The sequence below is a fragment of the Symphalangus syndactylus genome, chromosome 3 (assembly GCF_028878055.3).
Source record: "Symphalangus syndactylus isolate Jambi chromosome 3, NHGRI_mSymSyn1-v2.1_pri, whole genome shotgun sequence".
NCBI lineage: Eukaryota > Metazoa > Chordata > Mammalia > Primates > Hylobatidae > Symphalangus > Symphalangus syndactylus.
Window position 1 is genome coordinate 143,364,616 of NC_072425.2, and position 20,549 is coordinate 143,385,164.

The window sequence follows — 20,549 nt, forward strand, 5'->3', positions numbered from 1 at the left end:
TCTTTCTTTTTCTTTTTTTTTTTTTGCGACAGAGTTTCTCTCTTGTCACCCAGGCTAGAGTACAATGGCATGATCTCAGCTCACTGCAACCTCTGCCCCACAGGTTCAATGGATTCTCCTGCCTCAGCCTCCCGAGTAGCTGGGATTACAGGCGCCTGCCACCACACCCAGCTAATTTTTGTATTTTTAGTAGAGATGGGGTTTCATCATGTTGACCAGGCTGGTCTCAAACTCCTGACCTCAGGTGATCCACGTGCCTCAGCCTCCCAAAGTGTTGGGATTACGGGTGTGAGCTGCCACGCTCGGCTATCAGCGGTTTTCAAGATGAAGTCGGACACCTTTAGGGATTCTTGGGGAAAGAGATTTCTTGGGAGACATCCATTTCAATGGTACCTAGCATGCCACAGTAGATTCCTAAACAAAGGTTGAGAAGTATAACCTGAGTTTGTCAGCTCTATTCTAATCTCTCCAACCTTTTTGAAGTCTTCATTATAGCTTCGGAAAACTATTTGTTAGTTTCCAACATTCCCATGATTCTGTACCAGATGTGGTTCCAAGAAATCGGACCTTTCTGACTTAAAAGTTTAAGGAGGGGTATGCGCATGGTGTGGGTGTGGGTGTGTGTCTGTAGTTATGGCTGTCCAGTTCAATCTCATTAAGTTTATCTCTCTTGTTAGAGATTTTTGGGATCCTGCACCCAATAAATAAGAAGAGATGAACCTTGAGTCTCATTAGATGACAGATTTTTGAGAAGCTCAAATGTACGGGAAGGCTCCACTTCTTCCCTTAAAAGGACTGTAGATGGTGTGAAGCAGGTGGGAGAGACCATAGTGCTAAGAGGGTTATTACAACAGGGCTTGGCAAGAGTTTTTTAGGGAAAAATGAACTTTGGGAGGCAGGTGCTGTTTTTTACCCCATTTTGGGTTCCCAGGGAAAGGTAACAATTTAAACACCCACAGCCAGAACAGAGACATAGCTTCCTCTCAAGAGCCTTGGAAGGCTGGGAGGGTGGTGTTGGGTGGAGAGAATGAGACAGGCTCAGATGTTGAAACGACCCTAGGGGATCGGAGTTGGAATTGCTGAACTGAGCTAGTCCAGAGCCATCTATCATTCTGAGTCTTCCCAAAACACTATTTACACACATCACCAACTTTCACACTTAAGGAGTGTCTCCCCGTTTCTCTTCTTACTAAGCATAGAGCTGGTGGAGTCTGGTTGGAGACACCCTTCAGGTCTGTGCTCTTTTTCTCAGTGAATTTATGTTGCACTGATGGAGCGCTTGCATGGCAGGAGAGCTAGAGAAACTATATTAAAAGTCAAGTAGGAAGCTCTTATCTGAAAATTCTGCTTAAATCCTTGTCTGTATCACTTTATCTCTACTTGCCTTCTTCTTTTAATATTTCTCTGAAATGCAATGCCCATTAATGTCACAAATGTACTTCCTAGTCCTTGGGCAGCAGAGCCTGGCCGTTTAATTTCCTTGCAAAGGTGGTGAAAGTGGTAACTTGAACTTAGTCCACCTGGACTTTGTCTCATAGAAAGTGATCTTCAGGCTGGGGGCAGTGGCTCACGCCTGTAATCCCAGCACTTTGGGAGGCCAAGGCGAGTGGATCACCTGAGGTCAGGAGTTCGAGACCAGCCTAGCCAGCATGGCGAAACCCCCGTCTCTACTAAAAATACAAAAAATTAACTGGCCATGGTGGTGGGCACCTGTAATCCCAGCTACTCGGGAGGCTGAGGCAGGAGAATCGTTTGAACCCAGGAGGTGGAGGTTGCAGTGAGACAAGATCGTGCCACTGCACTCCAGCCTGGGCAGTAGGGTGAGATTCCATCTCAAAAAAAAAAAAAAAGCGATCTTCAGAGAGATGAATCCCTTCCTATATTCAGCTTCTATCCAGAATAGTACTTTTTCTCTTGCATAATTGGGAATCGATTTCAGATAAGCTCCATTTAATTAAACTCCAGTTATTTCTAGGAACATCTGGACTCCCTGAGACCTCACTAACCTTCTTTTTGAGCATTAATAGTTTAGATTCACCATAAAGAAGACAGTTACAAAGAACCATTTTTTGAATGTTTTCAGCATTCCAAGATATTGCCAAGGGCCGTAAGGTTAAGGAACAGCGGAAAGAAATGCTATTTCTTGACTGGTATTCTCCAATCAGGGAACTCAAGGAAGCTCTCTACTCAGCGGTTGAGGCTGTTTCAGCCCCATGGGTGGGCTGAGTGGACTGTTTCCGAGAAAAGCACTGGGAACATGGAGTGGCAGGCAGATATTGGCAGAGGCACGAGTATAACCAGGGATGTAGATGACAATTTGATGACGTATCTTGTGAATGGTGTATATTCACAGAAGGCCTTTTAAAGATGGAAGCTGTGGGAGTAGGAGGACTTATAGGGCTTGCAGTAATGAAAGCTTTCAGTGTATGTCAAAGAACTTGCTGTTAGCGAGGATGGGAGGAGGGCCAAGGAGGAATGGCGGTTGGAGAGGGAAAGAATGGTTTTGCAGCAAACATGGACTTGGCCAGGAAAACAATTCCTTATTTCTAGAAAGAAGAGGAGTTTTTAAATTTTTAAAAATTTTTCTCAGTTTATGACCTGGTTAGGAACACTGAAACTTAAGGAGTTGGGGAAGAGATGGTTGGAGGCTCGCTGGAAATGAGAGGTGGCTATCAGTGAATGAGCTCTTTATCAGTGACTCCCAGAGATTGCTGCGAATTTTGATTTGAAAGCTGCAAATTGCTGGTATGTGGTTACAGTTCCCAAGAACAACTTAGATAAGAGATTTTCAAAAGACGTTTTGAAAGGGGAAGTGAAATTTAAGATTTAGTTGTCATTGGTCTACATCTAAATGTTTGTTTCTTTAGATATGCATGCCAAGGAGCATTTAAAATAAAAATCTATTTGCAAATTAAGATAGTCTTTATTTAAATTTTTATATTTTTATTTCAATAAAAAGTGTGTTTTATAGAGAAAGCTCCCAGAGAAGAAACTAATCTCAAGACTCCCTTTTGTCTTTTTTTTTTTTTTTTTCTGGTGCCAGGACAAACCACACACATAATACCTGGGAAGAATTAATCAAACGTGTGTGTGTGTGTGTGTGTGTGAGTGTGTGCATACCTTGTGCCTTCGGTTCTGATTCCATAATAGCAAATGCCCCAAGCAGCATGTACTCCTCTCCAACCAGGAAGTGAGAAACGGAATTTTGGTCGGCTCCTTTCTCCTGTTCTAAGAAATCTCCCAAGGACTGCACCGTGTTTGTTTTCATTTCCCTGGCTCCTTTCCATTCTGGAAACTTAAAATCAGTTCATGGCCTCTTGCTTTTTAGAATTTGTTCAAAAAGGCTTCGTCAGAAACGGATTTGATGTGACATTTTTGCTCTTCACGTGAAAGTACTTCCTATTACCTGAAAGTGGAAGAGGTGGTGGAAATAACCCTGGCCTTGGCCGACTGATCTTGAACCTGAGAATTAGAGACTGGGCCTCCGTCCAGTGACTCTGAGCCAGTAATGAAGTTTAAAGCTATCGGAAGACTGGATGCTGTCCTTGGTAGAGGTGGGGGTGATTTGATACACAGAAGAGCTTTGTTTCCCAGGGCTTTGTGGTCTTTCCGGGTCATTTGGGGACTTAGGGTGGAGGATGCCAGTCTTGCCTTCCTAATGGAGCTGTGCTTGTCCTCGCCCGGCCTGCCCCAGAGTGCATGCTAGCGGATGGCCTTTACCATCAGCCACTTCCATCCACATTCTAGGATGAATGTGGCCTGGAGTTTTCACTGTAGGGCGCAAACATCTCGTGACGGAAATCATGTGTGTATAAATCTCATGTTTGTCACTCGTTAGCGCTTGATGCTGGGCAAGTTTTCTGGCTTCTTTAAGCCTCAACCCACATCTGTAAAATGGTGATACTTTGTAGAATTGCGAGCATTAAATAAGATTACAAATGTAGAGCGCTCATTTTATTTAATGTGAAATCACCTACGGGGGAATTCAGGGCTTCCTACTGCCTTTGTTTTTTAGCACCTCCCTTCACCAGCTTTTCTGCACCCCCACTCCTTTGTGAGAAGTAGGTAGTGCTGGAGACAGCTGAGGGATGTACCCAGCTCAGTTCAGGCTTCTGAATGCCCCAGAGTCCTCCAGATCCCCCTCATTTTTTCCCTCCATGCTCTTGTCTCTGACAAAGATCATCCTTGTGACCTCCTATCCCTTGGGCTATTCTTTGCTGCATTGGGCATTGGAGAGCGCTAAGAGGGCTGGGCACCGTGCAGCCTAGTGTTTGCAGCTGCCCCGGTGCGCTCTGCTCAGTCCACATTCTTACCCTGGGTGTGCCGAGGGACAGGACGAAGGGCTCATTTTATAGAACACATTTCTTCCCCATTCTTCTCGTTTATAATTTTGGCTTCCAGGAAAGAATGGAAGAATGGGCACCTCCACCCTATTAGTGCACACTGTTTCTCTGTGTGTGTGCGTGTATAGCAGGAGCAAGGGGGCAGGGTCAGCTGTGTTGAGGACTAGGAGGTAGATGGTCTACCCATATCCAAGGTGAGAAGACCAGGAGAAATAAGAGAAGTAAATGGACAGATCCTCTAAAGTCATCTTTTCCTTATTCCAGCACACCAAGGCATTGTGCATATGGTCTTGGATCCTTATTCTCTGTTAGCCAGTGGAAAACATATATGGAAAGCAAGCAAGCAAGCTTGCTGAGATTAACCTAGAGAGGAAGGGCAGGGGCCAGCATCCTGATGTTTATGCTAGGCCAGCATGGTACCAGCAGCACAGAATGTAGGCTGTGGACATACACTTAACATTTCTGATCAGTTTTTACTCCCTCAGGCTTGGGGGCTGCAAAGGAAGATAGCCAGGTTTCTGGGAAATTTTGAAGCACTTGGAAATATGATCGAAGCAGAAAATTCCTCTGAGTGGAAGAGCTGTGTAGGCTGTGTATAGAATCTGTGGATTGGGACCATCCAAGGAATCAGTGTCTGGAAAGAAGCACAAACTGGTGTGATGAAGGTTCCCATGATGGGTAAGAACAACCGGGGAAGGGTGGAGAAGAAAGGTTTAAAACTGACGAGGAACCTCCAACCCACCTTAGGGACAATTTGGGTTCTTTAAAGTTCCATTTGAATCCCACTCCCTCAACGAGCACTCTAACTTGCCCCTGTTTATCCACCCCATCTGCCATGACCACCTCAAGCTTCCCCACAAGTGAGGCCCTTCTTAGAACACTATTTGAGTTGTGTATTAAAGTGTTAGGGTGCCTGGTGGTCTAGACTCTTTCTAGCGGGTCTTGTTCTCTGAACCTCTAGAGGAGGGAACTTTGCCTTCAGAATATTGCTGAGAGGAAGGGTCCAGAATGGCCTGGCCAGTGTCTAGTGTGACCACTCTGCCTCTGAGCTATATTTGGCTGAGTCAGGTGGGGGGTGAGTCCCTCACGTCCTCTGGATTGGGAGAGGAGTCAGCCTGTAGGTTTTATTGCCACCATAACCAGAGCTATCAACTGCCTTCATTGTCTAGGACGATTGACTCAAAGGAGGGCAGAGAACCTTGGGTTCCCAACGCATCTATGAGCTCTTAGGTTCTTCCTGTGGCTTTGTAGGAACAAAAGAACTGAACAAACATGTTGGAGTAGCGTCCCTAACATTTATTTCAGGTGGTGACTAGGAGGGGTGAGGTGTAGATATACTTCCTCTCTTCTCGTGGAGCCTTACTGAAGACAGGATCGCCGGTCTTGTGTTTATCAGCCGAGAAGGGCAGTCTCACCATCTTAAAGACCTGCCCTCCAGCCCCTTCAAACGCCACACTTCCCAGGAAGCACTTTCTCCATAAGTGTTCGGAGAACCCTGACCAGAGAAGCTCCCGCACTTCTTACATTAACTCTGATTGTGCTGAGGGGGAGGGGAGGAGTACACAAAGCAGGAGGTGGGTGGGGAGGCTGGGGTCACACAGCCCAGGAGGGGCACACCTGACGAGGTGCTCTGTCAGCACAGGCTCCCTCCTCCCTCCCTCCCCTCAGTACACCAGGCTCTGACGGGGCCGGTCCCACCGCAGAGTTCAGAGGCATCAAGTCCAAGGACAGAACTGCACGAGTATGGACACAAAACACCAAACAAATTGGGGGTGGGCTCCTGGCCAGCCTGGTGAGAGAGAGGCTCCTTTAGCCAAGGCCATTTCTGGCTTGTCTGCCTCCAGGCTATGGGCTCTGAGCAGCAGTGGGGAGCCGGGGTTTCTGGGGCAGCTCAGTGCTGGGAAGACGTCATCCCCTTCTCCCCAGGGCTGTATGGGAGCACAGGCACAGGGGTAGGTAGAGCTTGTGGTCAGCGAGGGGTAGAGCCCACGGAGAGACCGGAGAGTGGACCGCAGTTTCATGAAAGCAAAGTTATAGCTGCCACTTGTGCCTGTGGGCAGAGCAGGTGGTAGAGGGGCCTCCAGGAAAGGGCCGGGGACACGGGTGTCCAGCACTAAGCACAGCGCACTCGGCCGCAGCCTCTGTCCGTCTCCCCACCCGCCCACCTCTGGCACACAGCACCTGGGGACCCAGATTTGTGCTTGATCAGAGCTTCGAAGGAAGGCGGTGGCAGAGGCGCTGGGAGGCTGTCTTGGAGGTGGCCAATTCTGGGATCCTCTGCAAAGTACCCCTCGTCCCTGGACAACCGGAACGTGCCCTGACCTCTTCCCTGGCCCATCCCCACCCGCGGTGTGTGATCCTTAGACGTGAGTCTGCATCCGCCGCTGCAGGGGTCGACTGGGGTCAGAGTTCTGGGACGAGGACTGGGAGTGGTGGGAGGAGGAGGCAGAAGCCTTGCTGGCCTTGTCGAACTGCACGTAGCCATCCTGCTTGCCGCTGCTGCTGACGCTGCTGTCACACTGCGTGTCCAGGAAGGAGCTGCTGTCGCTGAGGGAGCCTCTCTGGAACTCCCGCTCACAAAGCTCGATGGACGAGCTGCCCATGCCCAGCACAAACCGCTGCCCGTAGTCGTAGAGGCGGCCCTGGCCGCTCAGGGTGCTGTAGATGTTGGTGAAGGACATTCCTGTGGGCACACGCTGCTTGCCCGCAGGACGCAGGTCGGGCTGGCAGCTGGAGAGGGAGATGGTCGGGGTTGAGTGGTGCTCTTTGAAGGTGTTGACGCTGTAGTAGCCATTGGTGGGGTCCTGGATGGGCGAGAGGAAGAGGAGCGTCACCTGGAGGAGCCTCCACTGAGCGTGGCTGGGGTTTCCAGGCTGAGCCCATCCCCTTATGCGGGGAGGGAAGAGGGAAAACAGGAGGAAGGGAGCAACCTGGTAGGGAGCAAACTCAGGGGTGAACAGCTGCGGGGAAGGTGCAGGGGAAGAAGGACACTGAACAGGAGATGGCAGAAGGGGGACTGCGGACCCCAGGAGGGAAGGGCCGGCAAGGGTGAGGGCTGAGGGCCGAAGGAGGGAAGCAGAGGCTCTTGACTGGGTTTATGTCAGGGCAATGCAAGGTCATTTGAAAGTCAGGCTTTTTAATTGTTTTTGTCCAGAACATGGATGCTTCATTTTGAAACTACATGTGAGGAGGCTGTGGAAGAGAACTGGGGAGTCTCAGCCTTAGCTCTCTCAGCCTCCTCAGCGTTGGGGTAGGGAGAGCAGGTGCCTTAGGCAGGGACGGACACCTGCCACCAAGCTGGCCTCTGGCCTTCTCTTCTCCTACTTGCTGTCATTTGTTGTATAGATTTGGGGTTTGGGCCATCAGAGCTAAAGACCAGATTCCATGGCTGTGTCTTACAACCCGGGGCCCTTCTTACCTTCAGGTTCTGAAACTCTTTCTCCTCTTCTTTGAGGACCTCCAGCTGTTTCAGGACTGAGTCTTGCTGGAATTCACCCCGGTCCATCTGCAACCCAAAAAGGCTGCTCAGTGGATAGGAGGTGGCTAAACCTCCACTTCCCCCAAGGAAAAGATGAGATCAGAAACTCAAAAGATTGCCCTATATAACCCCCACCACCCCTCACTGCCTGGACCATGTGAAAGAGTCAAGGTGAGTTCCTGGAGCCCCATCCTAGGAGACAGGGAAGAGCAGTTGAGGGGGGTGGGTGAGTAGGTGAGGTGAGGGGCAGTTAGGGGAAGTGACGGGCAGGTATCCGAGGCCAGACTTTCCTCGCTTGGGCGAGGGCATTACCAGAGATCTCACACAGCTGATTCAATTCCATTCACTGAATGTTTATTGTAAAATGCCGGCCAGGTGCTCTGCTAAGGATCAGGGATCCACAGATTAACGTACATTAAGATACAGCTCTGCTCGTCAGGGAGATGGACTTGTAGATAAATTATTTCAGAATGTCAATCACTGGGCATGGCAAGGCTGCCTAGGGCAGTTTCTTATCCAGCGTGCAGGCCTAGTGCAGGCCTTAAGAAGTCACAAGGAACAACCATCTGTGAGATGCTGGCGACATGGGCCACACCTGTTTTTCTCATGAAAAGTTATCTTCCTTAGAGATGCCAAACAGCCTGAGGGCAAGGATCACTTCCTGCTTATCTCTGGGTCCTCCCACACCTGGTTCAGTGCTTTACATGTTGTGGTCACTGACCTTGCATGCTTTTGGGATGGAATCTCTTAATTATTTGATTTGCCAATGCCTAGCACAGTGCCTGATATACAATAGAGCTGCTTCAAATGGTATGTATATGTTGAATGAATAGGCAAAGTGGCTTAGCTCTAAATTACTGAAAATTAACAAAATTATTAGACATAAGATGAAAAAGCATACTGCACACCCAGTGGGCATATGAATTAATCTGAATAACCACAGTGATGCTTAACTTGTGACACACGAGAGGCTTGCCATGTGTCTCTGCTAGTTGCACGGTATAGGTAGTAGGTTCCCTCCTACTCTCTGGGCCGGGATGTTTCTTCTCCCTTGCAACCTGCTTTCCTCGTTTCTTTTTGGAGCCCCGTGGAATCAGCAAAAGTGCTGCCACCTGGCTGCCTCCTCACTAAGGAGACCGCGTGGTTCATTTTTCCAGTAAATGCTCTGGCGCTATCGGGACTGGAGACCTTCTTTCCCATCAGATTCAACTTCTAAGTCTGCCCCTTCTTGCAGATGGGGCTGTCTTGGGACCAGGAGGTGAAGGGAATGGGAGAATGACGATATCCTCAAGGGGTGGCTTAGCCCAGAGCCCTCAGCAAGTCCCTTCTGCTCCCACCTGACACTGAGCTGCCCCTAGTCTTGCCTGTGGATTTGGACTAAGGGATATGGAGACAGTCTGAGGCAAACAGAATGTCCCAATGGGAGAGAATTCAAGGTCCCATTTGGGATGAAGGACACACCTGATTAAGCTTAAGTATAGAGACATCATCCCTTCTCAGATCTAGGCTGTGGTTTCCTCCCTTGTAAAACTAAACACTCCACTGTGTTAATTGTAACACTGTCAGGCCCTGTGTTAGGCCCCAGGGGAAATAGATGAGCGTAGACTCCGAAACATGACCTTTGCCCTTGAGGAGCTCTGGGATGACTGGGGAAGCTGACATGGAATTGGGGGAATGCACTATAAAGGAGGCACATACAAAGTGTTTTGGGAGAGCAGAAGCTGAACAGCTCCGCCAGGGGTGGGGAGGACAAGCCCAGAACATCTTAGAGTTGATTGTTACAAGAGAATGTGAGATTCAACAGACAAAATTAGCAGGCAGAGGGAACAGCCGGTGCACAGGCCTTTGAAGTCTAAAAGACTCGAAGGCCAGGAATCCAGCTCTTTGGCGTGTCTGGAAGGCCAGATGCACTTGGCCGGAAAATGGAGCTGGAGAGGTTGGTGGCTGCCTGGCATTGAGGAGCCCTGATGACACACCAGGAAGTTGGACTTTGTCCAGCAGATGTGGGGAGCCACCGAGGGATTTTAAGTGGGCAAGTAACAGGACCAGATTTGCATTTTAGAAAGACTCCTTTCTCAAGGCTCTCGAGGGTGGATTGAGAAAAGAGACAAAAGACTACAAGGCTGAGACCAACTGGCAGGCTGCTATAATCATCCAGGGGAGCAATGATGAGGCCGGAAGTAGAGAAGTAATGGCGGAGGACAGGTGGGGCACACATTTGAGACACTTTTTGAAGTGGAATTGACAGGGCCTGAAAATCAATTGGAGAGAGAAAGTGTAGCCGAGGGAAAAGTCAGTTTGATTCAGTAAACGTCTGTGAGCCTCTACCAGGGCATGTGTAAGGGTCCGAAGACCCCAGTATTAACACAGCAGCAGCTGCCCACCCTCTAGCAACATCAACCACTAATATTTATTGAGCACTTATTGTGTTCCATGGGCTTCAAGCCCTTCTGAGTTTTGCCCACTTCAACCTCACCACAGCCCTGTATACTGTGGCTTTCAGACCCATTTCATGGATGAGGACTTGGAGGCACCAAAAAGCCCATCTACTTTATCCTTTGCTCTGCTGCCTCCACTCCAGCATGTTACAACCAAGGCAACCAGAAACTTCTAGCATGGTTGTCTAGGTTTCTGCTTGGACAACTGGGTAGATGATGGCCCGTAAATGGGGATTCGGAAGAGGAGGAGCAGGCTTGATGTGGCTGGACAAGTGATGACTTGACTGGCAATCCAGTCCCCAAGGAGGAATCTGTGTTTCTTGCAGACTGTTTTGGTGGGGTGCGGGGGAGGAGGGAGAGGGACATGTATTGAATATCTATAATAGCTATGTGTGTGTGTGCAGGGGAGGGGAGAGGATTATATGTTATATAACAACATATTGTGGCAATTTATGCATATGTCTTTTCTCCTTACTGAAGAGCCAGGCTCTCTGAAGGCTGGACTGCATCTTTTTTTGTTGTTGTTTTGAGATGGAGTCTCGCGCTCACTGGGGTGCAGTGGCCTGATCTCAGCTCACTGCAACCTCCACCTCCTGGGTTCAAGTGATTCTCCTGCCTCAGCTTCCCGAGTAGCTGGGATTACAGGAGCCCGCCACCAGGTCCGGCTAATTTTTGTATTTTTAGTAGAGATGCAGTTTCACCATGTTGGCCAGGCTGGTCTTGAACTCCTAATCTCAAGTGATCCGTCCAACTCTGTCTCCCAAAGTGTTGGGATTACAGGCGTGAGCCATTGCACCTGGCCTGGCCTGCATCTTAGATGTCTTTGAGTCTGCCAGAACACAGGCACAGTATAGCAGGCACACAATCACATTTGTTGGCTGAGAGAGTGTGCCTCACCTATTGTGGGGTGGGCAGGGGGCATCTTGAACGCTGCTCTGCTTTTTGGAATCATCTAGTTCATTGAGACACCTCTAGTCCTAGGACCTTCTGGGAATGGGGTCACGGGATGGGATGGGGCGTAATTGCATTCTTACCATCAGCTGCTTGATGGTGGAGTGCTCCTCAGCCTCCCGACCAGAGGCCGGTTCCTTGTGGACAATTTCCACTCGGATATCATTTTTGGCTGACACAACACCTTTGAGATCTGGAGATAAAATAGTAAAGTGTAGATGATAGATTTAGTTCTTACCTTTGAGATGGCAAGCTCCCTTGCAGTCCCCTGCCCCTGCCCTGCCGCCCTCTGCATTTCCCCTCCAGCCCCTGAACTCAGCAGCTCCACCGGCCCCCCATCAACAGAACCTCCATATGGAGATGCTGTGGGCGTTTGGGCCTCAGAGGAGGCTGACCCCATGGGCGGCCTGGCTCCTGTCACGTGCCCCTCAGCCATGCACCCTTGGCTTGAAAGATCGTCTTCAGCCACCTGTCCACCTTACTGAGCTAGATCCTTTTCATCCTACTGATTTCTCACTTCCTTCTAGAAGTCTTCTCTGACCTACTTCACCAGGTGGGCTCCGATCCCTCCATTCATAGAACCACAAATCTCAGTGTTGGAAAGGACCTTAAATTGCCCATGGCCAACCCCCATCCAAAGAGAAACACTCCTGAGGCGGTGGGCAGCTTCTCTGTCGACACCTCCGTGATGGAAGCTTTACTGCTACTTCTGCAGGAGGCAGCCTGTTTCTAGTTGGAGAGCTCTGTTAGAAAATTCTTGGCTGGGTGCGGTGGCTCATGCCTGTAATCCCAACACTTTGGGAGGCCGAGGTGGGCAGATCATGAGGTCAGGAGTTTGACACCAGCCTGGCCAACGTGGTGAAACCCCGTCTCTATTAAAAATCCAAAAATTAACTGGGCTTGGTGGTGGGCGCCTATAATGCCAGCTACTCGGGAGGCTGAGCCTGAGACTTGCTTGAATGAACCAGGGAGGCGGGGGTTGCAGTAAGCCGAGATTGTGCCACTGCACTCCAGCCTGGGCAACAGGATGAGACTCTGTCTCAAAAAAAAAAAAAAGAAAGAAAAGAAAAAGGAAATTCTTGAGGAGCTGGTGCGATGGCTCACGCCTGTAATCCCAGCACTTTGGGAGGCTGAGGCAGGCAGACCACTTGAGGCCAGGAGTTCGAGACCAGCCTGGGCAACATGGTGAAACCCTGTCTCTGCAAAAAGTTAAAAAAATAGCAAGGCATGGTGGCACACGCCTGTAATCCCAGTAACTCAGGAGGCTGAGGCACGAGAATCGCTTGAACCTGAGAGGCGGAGGTTGCAGTGAGCTGAGATCATGTCACTGCACTCCAGCCTGGCCAAAAGAGAGAGACCCTATATATATAAAAAAATCATATATATATATATGTGTATATATGCACATATATATGCGTATGTGTATATATTTATATGCTTCCCTATAATTTCCACTGAGAGGGTGGTGATGGAGGTCCTGAGACCACATCGTTGCTGGGGTGGTCATGAGAGCCACGGCTGCTTAGTGCGGAGTACAGAAAATGCAAGGGGGACAGCTTTCTTCAAACATGTGCAAGCTGCTGAGGGGCAGAGGAGCAGAGCCATTCTGGTGATTCATTTTTTGTATTGCACTTATATAATGTTAGTGCCAGATGGGGTCATCAGAGTCATATCCTCATTATAAATGAGGAGACCAAGGCCTGGAGTCGCTGTGGCTGGCCCAGGGTCATGTGGCAGAAGAGGTGGGACTGGAACACTATCTCCATTGTCTTCACCTGTTCTCTGCCATCCAATCTCTCACACGTATCTCCTGGGTGCACGCAATTCTTCAAGCATGCACAAACACTAGAATTTTATTGGTAATCACTGAAGACCTTTAAAAGTTTGCTCAAAGCAATTCCTTTATTGCTTCCCCACCCACTCCCCTACAGCTGTGTGAGTGACCTGCTTTTCTGGTGAGACTAGCAGCTCTTTAATTTATTTTTATTTTCTTGCAGAGGTGGGGTCTCTCTAGACTAACAGCTTTTGTAGAGCAAGGATCAAACCCCAAACCACTTTTCCCTCTATCTTTCTGTACAGTTCCTGATTGAAAGAGCTATGTGTTCAATCCAAAATGCTGGCTGCCCTGCAGATAAGTTCAGTCTAGTCCGGGTCAACCTCAGCCTAGTGCCTACTCTGCCAGACGCCACGTTGCCCAGGCTCACATACACCAATGCATCAGACCCACTCCCTGCCCCAGGAGCTCACAGCACTTTTAGGACCCCTGTTCATTGCACTCCTGCTTACTTGCTCTCCGGGGCAGCCTAAGCCTGGCCTTTTTCTCTGTCCCCCTCCCTGAGATCCCGGATCTCCCTCCCGTACTTCTCTGGGAACGGGCACAGCAGAAGGCCACGATGGTTGCCATAAGGACGAGGAAGGCCACGCCAGCTCCTACGGCCACCCCAATGATGACGGCCATCGGCACAGACTCTGTGGGAGAGAAGCGGGCACAGCTGACGAGGGATGGGGAATGGCCTACTATCCCCCCAAGATCTCACCCCGTTCCTGCGGGGGCAGCCCCTGCCACATGGGGCCCTCCTGGGAAATGCCTCAGTGGGGCCTGGGCAGGCACGGGTTGAGTCCAACTGGGGTCAGCTCTAGCTGGGACTGCAAAGACCAGGGTGGAGGACACAGGGGCTTGGTGGGTGGAGGAGAGGGCGGGAGAACTGGGGTAAAGGGCAGAGGAAGGAGAGCGAGGCAGGCGGACACGGAGAAGGGAGGGCCAGGGGAGACCGGAGATGAGGGGTGAGGCTGGCATGATGGAGCACTCTCTGGCATTAAACAGGAATGCTCTATCACACAGTGGCCAGTGAGTCATAGGCCCTGGCTTTTTTTTGAAAAATGACTATGGTCACTGCCCTTGTTTGTTCAGTATGTTCTCTCCTTCCCCTTCCCTTTCTCTGGTGATTATAGAGGACATCCGGTTCTTAGTGTTTACAAGTCTAAGCAGCTTCCCCGCAGGTCTGCTGGGCATCAGTTGTGGCCCTCAGGTGTCCAAGTCTCAGGGGCCAGGGAGCAGGGTTACAGCTTCTCCACTGCCACCTCTCTAAGGAGAGAGGCCCCTTTCCCTCCATCTCCAGGTCTGCAGCTTCTCCCTCGAGGCCCCCGCTCTGAGCATCCTTGCATCCCTCCTGGCAAGAGAGGCCCACACACCAGGCAGGCCAGCCCTCACCCCTGCTGAGTCTCTGCAGCCTGTCTCCTGCCCAAGCCGAGTGGGGGTAGGGACAGGGAGGGTAAGGATGGAGGCGGGGGTGATCTTCCAGACAGCCCTGGCCCTTCTATGGCTGCAAGTGGGGCTTGAGCACATGATTTAGGGCCTTGAGGAGTCCATCAGGAATGGAACTAGAGAATGCTGGGGCAGGGAGAGCTTGGGGCTCTCACTGAGGTCCAGAGAAGTCAAGTGATTTGGCCAAGGACACACAGGAGCTGCTCAGCCAGGGTCAATCCAGGTCTCCTCTCACTGCCCCCACCCCTCCACTCACCCCACTCCCACCCTGTCCAGCTCCACACACAGAGTGACATGTGAGATTCTCCACATCTCATGTGCTCGGTACCACCCAGACTGCTGCTGCTCCGAGTCCTGGCTCCATCCTTTCTTCTGAGCAACTCACTTTGCCTCTCTTATATCTGTAGGATGGGGATAATGGTACCAGCCCCTCTGAGGGTCGTTATGGGCTTGAGCTGGGTGAATGTGGGCAGAGGCCTCGGAGCAGAGCCTGGCACCCAGCCCTGTTTGGTGTTTGATGTTGTTACCAGGGAAGGGGTCACCAGCAGTTCACGGTCTTTTATTTTGGGACGGAGTCTGGCTGTGACACCCAGGCTGGAGTGCAGTGGCACGATCTCAGCTCACTGCAACCTCTGCCTCCTGGGTTCAAGTGATTCTCCTGCCTCAGCCTCCCGAATAGCTGGGATTACAGGCACATGCCACCATGCCTGGCTAATTTTTGTATTTTTAGTAGAGATAGGGTTTTACCATGTTGGCCAGCTGGTCTCAAACTCCTGACCTAGGTGATCCGCCGGCCTCAGCCTCCAAAAGTGCTGAGATTACAGGCGTGAGCCATTGTTCCCGATCAGCAGTTCACAGTCTTAAAGGCCAGGAAAGTTCCTTTTAAAGACTGAGCCCCTCCCCAGCCTACCCTGCATTCGTCAGTGTGGGCGACTGGGGACAGCTAGGTATCAGTTCTGGGTTGTAAGGCTCTTGTTGTCTTTTTCTTTAAAGAGAGGAGAAAGACCTCAAACCCTGGCCTCTGAAGGTGCTGCTGAGAGGAGGTGTCGAGGGGTGGGGGAAGGGGGCAGCCATTTGCCCTCCAGCCAGAGGGAGCTGGCACCCCTGGCTGGCGGTGTTGCTGGTTAAGCTGGCGCATCCCTTTGCCACCCCAGGACTTGCACACAAAGCCATTGGTTACCTACCAATTAGTGGCCAGGACAACTGCAGGGGTGACAGGGAGGGGACCAAGAGGAGGTGGAGCGGTGGACACTTAGGGATTGAAACGTGAGGTGCCCGCGTTGGTTCAACAGTCAGACTGAGAAAAGGGGCTGGGCCTCAGCTGAGCTTGTCTTGACCAATAGACAACAACGTATCTAGGTTTCAGTTCCATGAGGAAAGGGAAACTGCTGCAGCAGCTCATTGGCTCTCTGCTTTTGAATTGGATGGATTTGGGTGGGTTTCTCCTCAGATTCCTAGTAAGTCTCCTTGGAAAAACACAGGGCTCGTCTCAGCAGAACTCAGAGCCAAAGCATGTCCATGGAAGGCTCCTTAACACCTCTGGGCCTCAGTGCCTTGTCTGCAACCTGGAGAGCTGGGCAGCAGCACTGAAGCTGCCTTCTGATCCCGGGATCCCCAGCCCACGTTTCCACACGCTGCTGGCGGCTGAGGGAGGGGTGCCCTCTTAGCTGGACAACGGTCCCCAGGGAGGTGGGCAGGGGGAGAGCAGGGGGTCCTGTGGGGGCGAGTGCCCCGGGCTGGCATCCCTTCCCTGTCCCCAGCCTGCCTGTGTGTGTTTCCTCCTTGCCTGGCTTCCTGAGGTTTGGCCTAGGGCGCTGTGCAGGCTCCTCCTCTCTGCACAGAGCCTTCCCTGCGTGGCCCCTGGAGAGGGACTGGAGGGAGGGGCTGTCCCCACTCAGCCTCCCCTCCATCCAAGGAGGTGTGCCAGGCACCAGGAGTCAGCCACCGAGGGGGGAAGGTGTCGGGGAGCTCTAGATGAGTGTCAGCAGACACAGGAGACACGGAGACAGGAGACACCACCCTCAGCGCTAGCATGGACCCAGGGAGAAGGCAGCGGGAGGCTGGCAGCTTTCTGGGTTGCCCCAGCGTGGGCTTCAGGGGCCTCTGTGAGCGACCTGTGCCCTGGGTTGGTGCTCTGATAGGGGCATGTCTGCCAGGAGGGGCAGAGGCAGGGGCATGAGGATCCCACGTGGAGCTTGTTGAGGAGGTAACACAGGCCAGGGGCTGGCGTGGCAGGAGGCCTGGGATGGAGGACCACTCAAGTCTTCAGCATGGCCATAGAGGCTGGCTTGCTTGTCCTGATTCTCTTTTCTGGTTTTCTGCTTGGGGGTGGGGTTGAGAGCAAATCCACCCAGGGGGCCCGATGACTGCTTCGCTGCGTGTGCCTGGGGAGGGAGGCGCTGCCCTGCAGCCTCAGCCTGGGGTGAGTGACACTTCCACGGGGACTGCAGCAGTAAGGAGGGGTGGCAAACAGCAAGCATGGATTGCACAAGCCACAGCAGGGGCTGGGGCCCCTGGCGTCCTGGGAAGCAGTGGCCAAGCTGGTGATGATGTGGAGAAGCGGGAAAGGTCGGAGAGAGCCTGGAAGCAGAAGGCAGTCAGGACAGGGGCCAGCTGACCCCAGAGGCCAGGAGTCAGGGCTTCCGAAGATAAAGGATGGAGGGAATGGAGCAGGGAGGAGCGAGAGCCAGTGTCCCAGAGAGGAAGGAGTTGTGGGTTCCAGCGGCAGGCAGGAGACAGGTCTCTGGGGTCCCTAGGCCCAAGCTGGCTTGGGATCCCCTCTCCCCGCTGCTCTGACTACACTAAACCCTCAGGACGGGGGAGGGCAGAGACATTAGCGGCCAGCACAGGCCTCCCTACCCCCTGCTGGGTTCCCTCCCCAGCTAGCCAAGAAGTCCCTTCCCCGCCTCCCAGGGCCATTCTCATCATCTCCTTTCGTACCTGCTTCCAGCCCGGCTCCCGACTTCATTTCTGAACCTGTTTGGAAATAAAGCAAGCGTCTACAGCCAGGGCCTGGCTGGCCAGGGTGGGGTGGGACTGGGGATTAGCTGCTTGCAGGGGGCTGGGTGAGGGGCTCCTTTCCCAGTCATGTCTCTGGGACCCCCAACAGATCCAGGCTAGCCCAGCTGAACTTGGAGTTCATTCAGACTGACTTAGAGACTCTGGAGGGGCTAGGGACCGGAGAGAGAAATCACGTCTCAGAGGGGTCTGGGAAGGTTGGGGTGAGAACACTTGGGGGAGGGCATGGGGGTGGGGGCACCAAGGAGAAGACACGGAGGGTAGGCAACAGGGGACCAGGAAGGTTTGGGATGATGTGTGGATGATGTTATGCAAATCATGTGCAAAGCATTATGCAAAGCAGCACCTATTAGGGAAGAGGTGTTGGGAGATGCTGTGTGATTTCACCCATAGGTGTGATCCTGCTAGGCCCACTGAGGCCTGGGGGCCCGGCTGAGACCACCCACTTGGCCTAGAATCTCTTGCTGGGCCTGACAGCCTGCGAATGGACCTTTACCTAAGAGGGTGTCAGAGACCGCACGAATCCCTGGTCCACCATGGCTTAGCCCCTGCTGGCAAAAGGGCAAGATCGACTGCCCCTCTCAGAACCCAGCTTGCTGCTGGCTGTGGTGGGGCTTCTGGAGCCACCCCTCCGTGCCCCTCCAAGTCTCCCCATCCTGTTGTCTGTGCCTGAGAGGTCTGAGCAGACGCTGGAGATCTGAGCATCTTTGACCAGGAGCTGGGATGTCAGCGCACGGGGGCACAGTGGGGTGAGGCTTCTTCCTCCTCCCTCCTCCCTCTCACCCACCTGGCTGCTCTGCCCAGCGCTGCCTTTGAGGTACAGGGGTCCATGTGCCTCCTGGGTCTGCAGGTTGTTTGAGCCCAGCCCCCGACCCTAGGGATCTGGACAAGCAAGCCCCACCCCTTAGCTTTAGCCTGGGTGACCTCTGTGGGACTTCTGTCTGAGTAACTGGATGGGCTTGTCATCTTAACTGTGGCTGGGCCTGTCATCTTAACTGTGGCTGGGCCAGGTTCCCAGCACACCCATGCCAGTATATCCCACGCTCCACCCAGGCATGACACTTTGGTGTCAGACCAGGGCCCACGGTGGAGGGCAGGGCACAGAAGCCAGGGCCTCTGGAGGCTGCTGGGCAGCTTGTCACTGCCACCAGCCTGCTCACTGTTGTGGTCACCTCCCACTGAAGCAGCGCCCTCAAGGGCTGCCACTCTGAGCTGTGTTCTTCTCTTTCTTGGTTCCTGGTGGAGGCTCGTGCCCCTTGCTTCAGCAAGAGCCTGGCTGAGGAGGCTGCTGGCTGGCTAGGCTGTGTGGCTGGCCAGGAAGAGCACTGTGGCTTGTCCTTGGGCCCTGGCCCAGCTTGCAGCCACCCAGGCCCTGCCCTAGGCGAGGAGAGGGCCCCTCTGGTTCCATCGTTCATCGTTCCCTCACGGCCCTGGCAGCTCTCACCTTGCTCCTTAAGCCGGATGATCTCGGTGTCGGAGCCGAAGCTGTTCCAGGCCGTGCAGTTGTAGATGGTCTGGAAGTCGGCCCGCACGATGTTGCTGATGGTCAGGGTGGAGATGACGCCCTCCTCGGTGCTGATGGTCTCCACCGTGTAGCGCCCTGATGTCCCCGACTCCAGAACATTCTCCTTCCAGGACCAGGCCTGCCCGGGGGCGCAGAATCAGGAGGAGACCCCACCAGAGGGGCCCAGGACACGCCCACACCAGAGTCACAGTGCCACCGTCCTGCTCATGTTCATGCTTACTGCCATACTCTAACACATGTGCACATGGGTATGTAAGCAGGCACACACGCCACACACCACAAATATGCACACATGCAGGTGCACACACAGCACACATCACCACATATGGGCATGCACAGCATCCCACACGGTACCAACATGCATGTACATGTGTGAAGACACAACACACAAACACATCACATGTCTATGCACAGCTCCCCACACATGGCCAACACGTTTATATACATACCACACACACCACAAATGTGTACACACAGCTCTGCATGCACACTACAAATGTGCACCCACTATAACACACACATCACCACATACACATACCACCAATGTGTATACACACAGGTTTGTGCACACACACCACACCAGAAACATGCATACGCAAGTACATGTACCACAACACACATAAACATGCACCACAACATATGCACACACCAAATCACACACATCACATTGCACACATGCCTGCACACATGTGCACACTCCACAACATGCATACACACATCACAATACATGCACATCACACTTCACACTAAAAACATGATACAGACATGTACACACACATGGCAGACACGACACCACATCTACACGCAACACACAGCCACTCCCCCAAATACATGTACACATGCACACACCAAGATGCACACACCATACGCCACAATACAACACACAATACAAGCATGCTTACACACATGTACGTACCACAACACACACTGCAACACATGCACACATTCGCCATACACACACCATCATGTGTACATACAGGTACACACACTATGACATACACACACAACACCATGTGCTCACACACACAAGTACACACATCACCAACAGATATACATGTTCACATATGCCATGACACATGTACCCAACACACCCACACCACACATGTACACAATCCACAAACACATGTACACACACATACTCCGGGGCATCCTCAGAGGGTCTTTCCATCCCAGAAAGGGGCCTGGGGAGCATCTTTCTGGGCAAAGTGGGCGCCTTGCTGGCCTGTGCACTGCGTCTCCACACAAATGCCCCCTGGGACTGCGGCTGCCTGGGCGGGTGTGAGTTAGGACAGCAGCCCCATGAACGCGTCTACCTGTGTGACGTTGTATGTCTCTACAGAGCTGTTTGCAATCAACTTCGTCTGCCTCAGTTTATAGGGCTGCTGGTTAACAGTTTTCAGAGCCGGCCACATACACCGTCTGCACCTCATCGTGTAAGCACCTTGTACACCCTGATTCAGGGCTGATGAGAGGGATTGAGTTTCTTAAGCTTGGCGCTATTGTCATGCTGGACTGGCCCATTCCTGGCTGT

The 20,549-nt window shown here is 52.1% G+C and overlaps 1 protein-coding gene across 6 annotated transcripts in view; it reads right to left on the minus strand.

Annotated features, from left to right (window-relative positions):
• Positions 1-5,624: 5,624 nt before the first annotated feature.
• The window catches only part of KIRREL3 (kirre like nephrin family adhesion molecule 3), a 574,748-nt gene continuing 559,823 nt past the window's right edge, over positions 5,625-20,549 (minus strand). For 3 of the 6 annotated variants that reach the window (XM_055273675.2, XM_055273673.2, XM_055273674.1), the window contains 6 exons: positions 18,938-19,136; positions 17,416-17,451; positions 13,497-13,679; positions 11,294-11,403; positions 7,762-7,848; positions 5,625-7,147 (listed from right to left, as the gene is read on the minus strand). In XM_055273675.2, coding sequence (XP_055129650.1) covers positions 6,704-7,147; positions 7,762-7,848; positions 11,294-11,403; positions 13,497-13,679; positions 17,416-17,451; positions 18,938-19,136 — 1,059 coding nt within the window. In that variant the 3' untranslated portion in view covers positions 5,625-6,703. The remainder of the gene's footprint in view (positions 7,148-7,761; positions 7,849-11,293; positions 11,404-13,496; positions 13,680-17,415; positions 17,452-18,937; positions 19,137-20,549) is intronic. The other 3 variants (XM_055273677.2, XM_055273678.2, XM_055273676.2) reach the window with 3 other exon arrangements.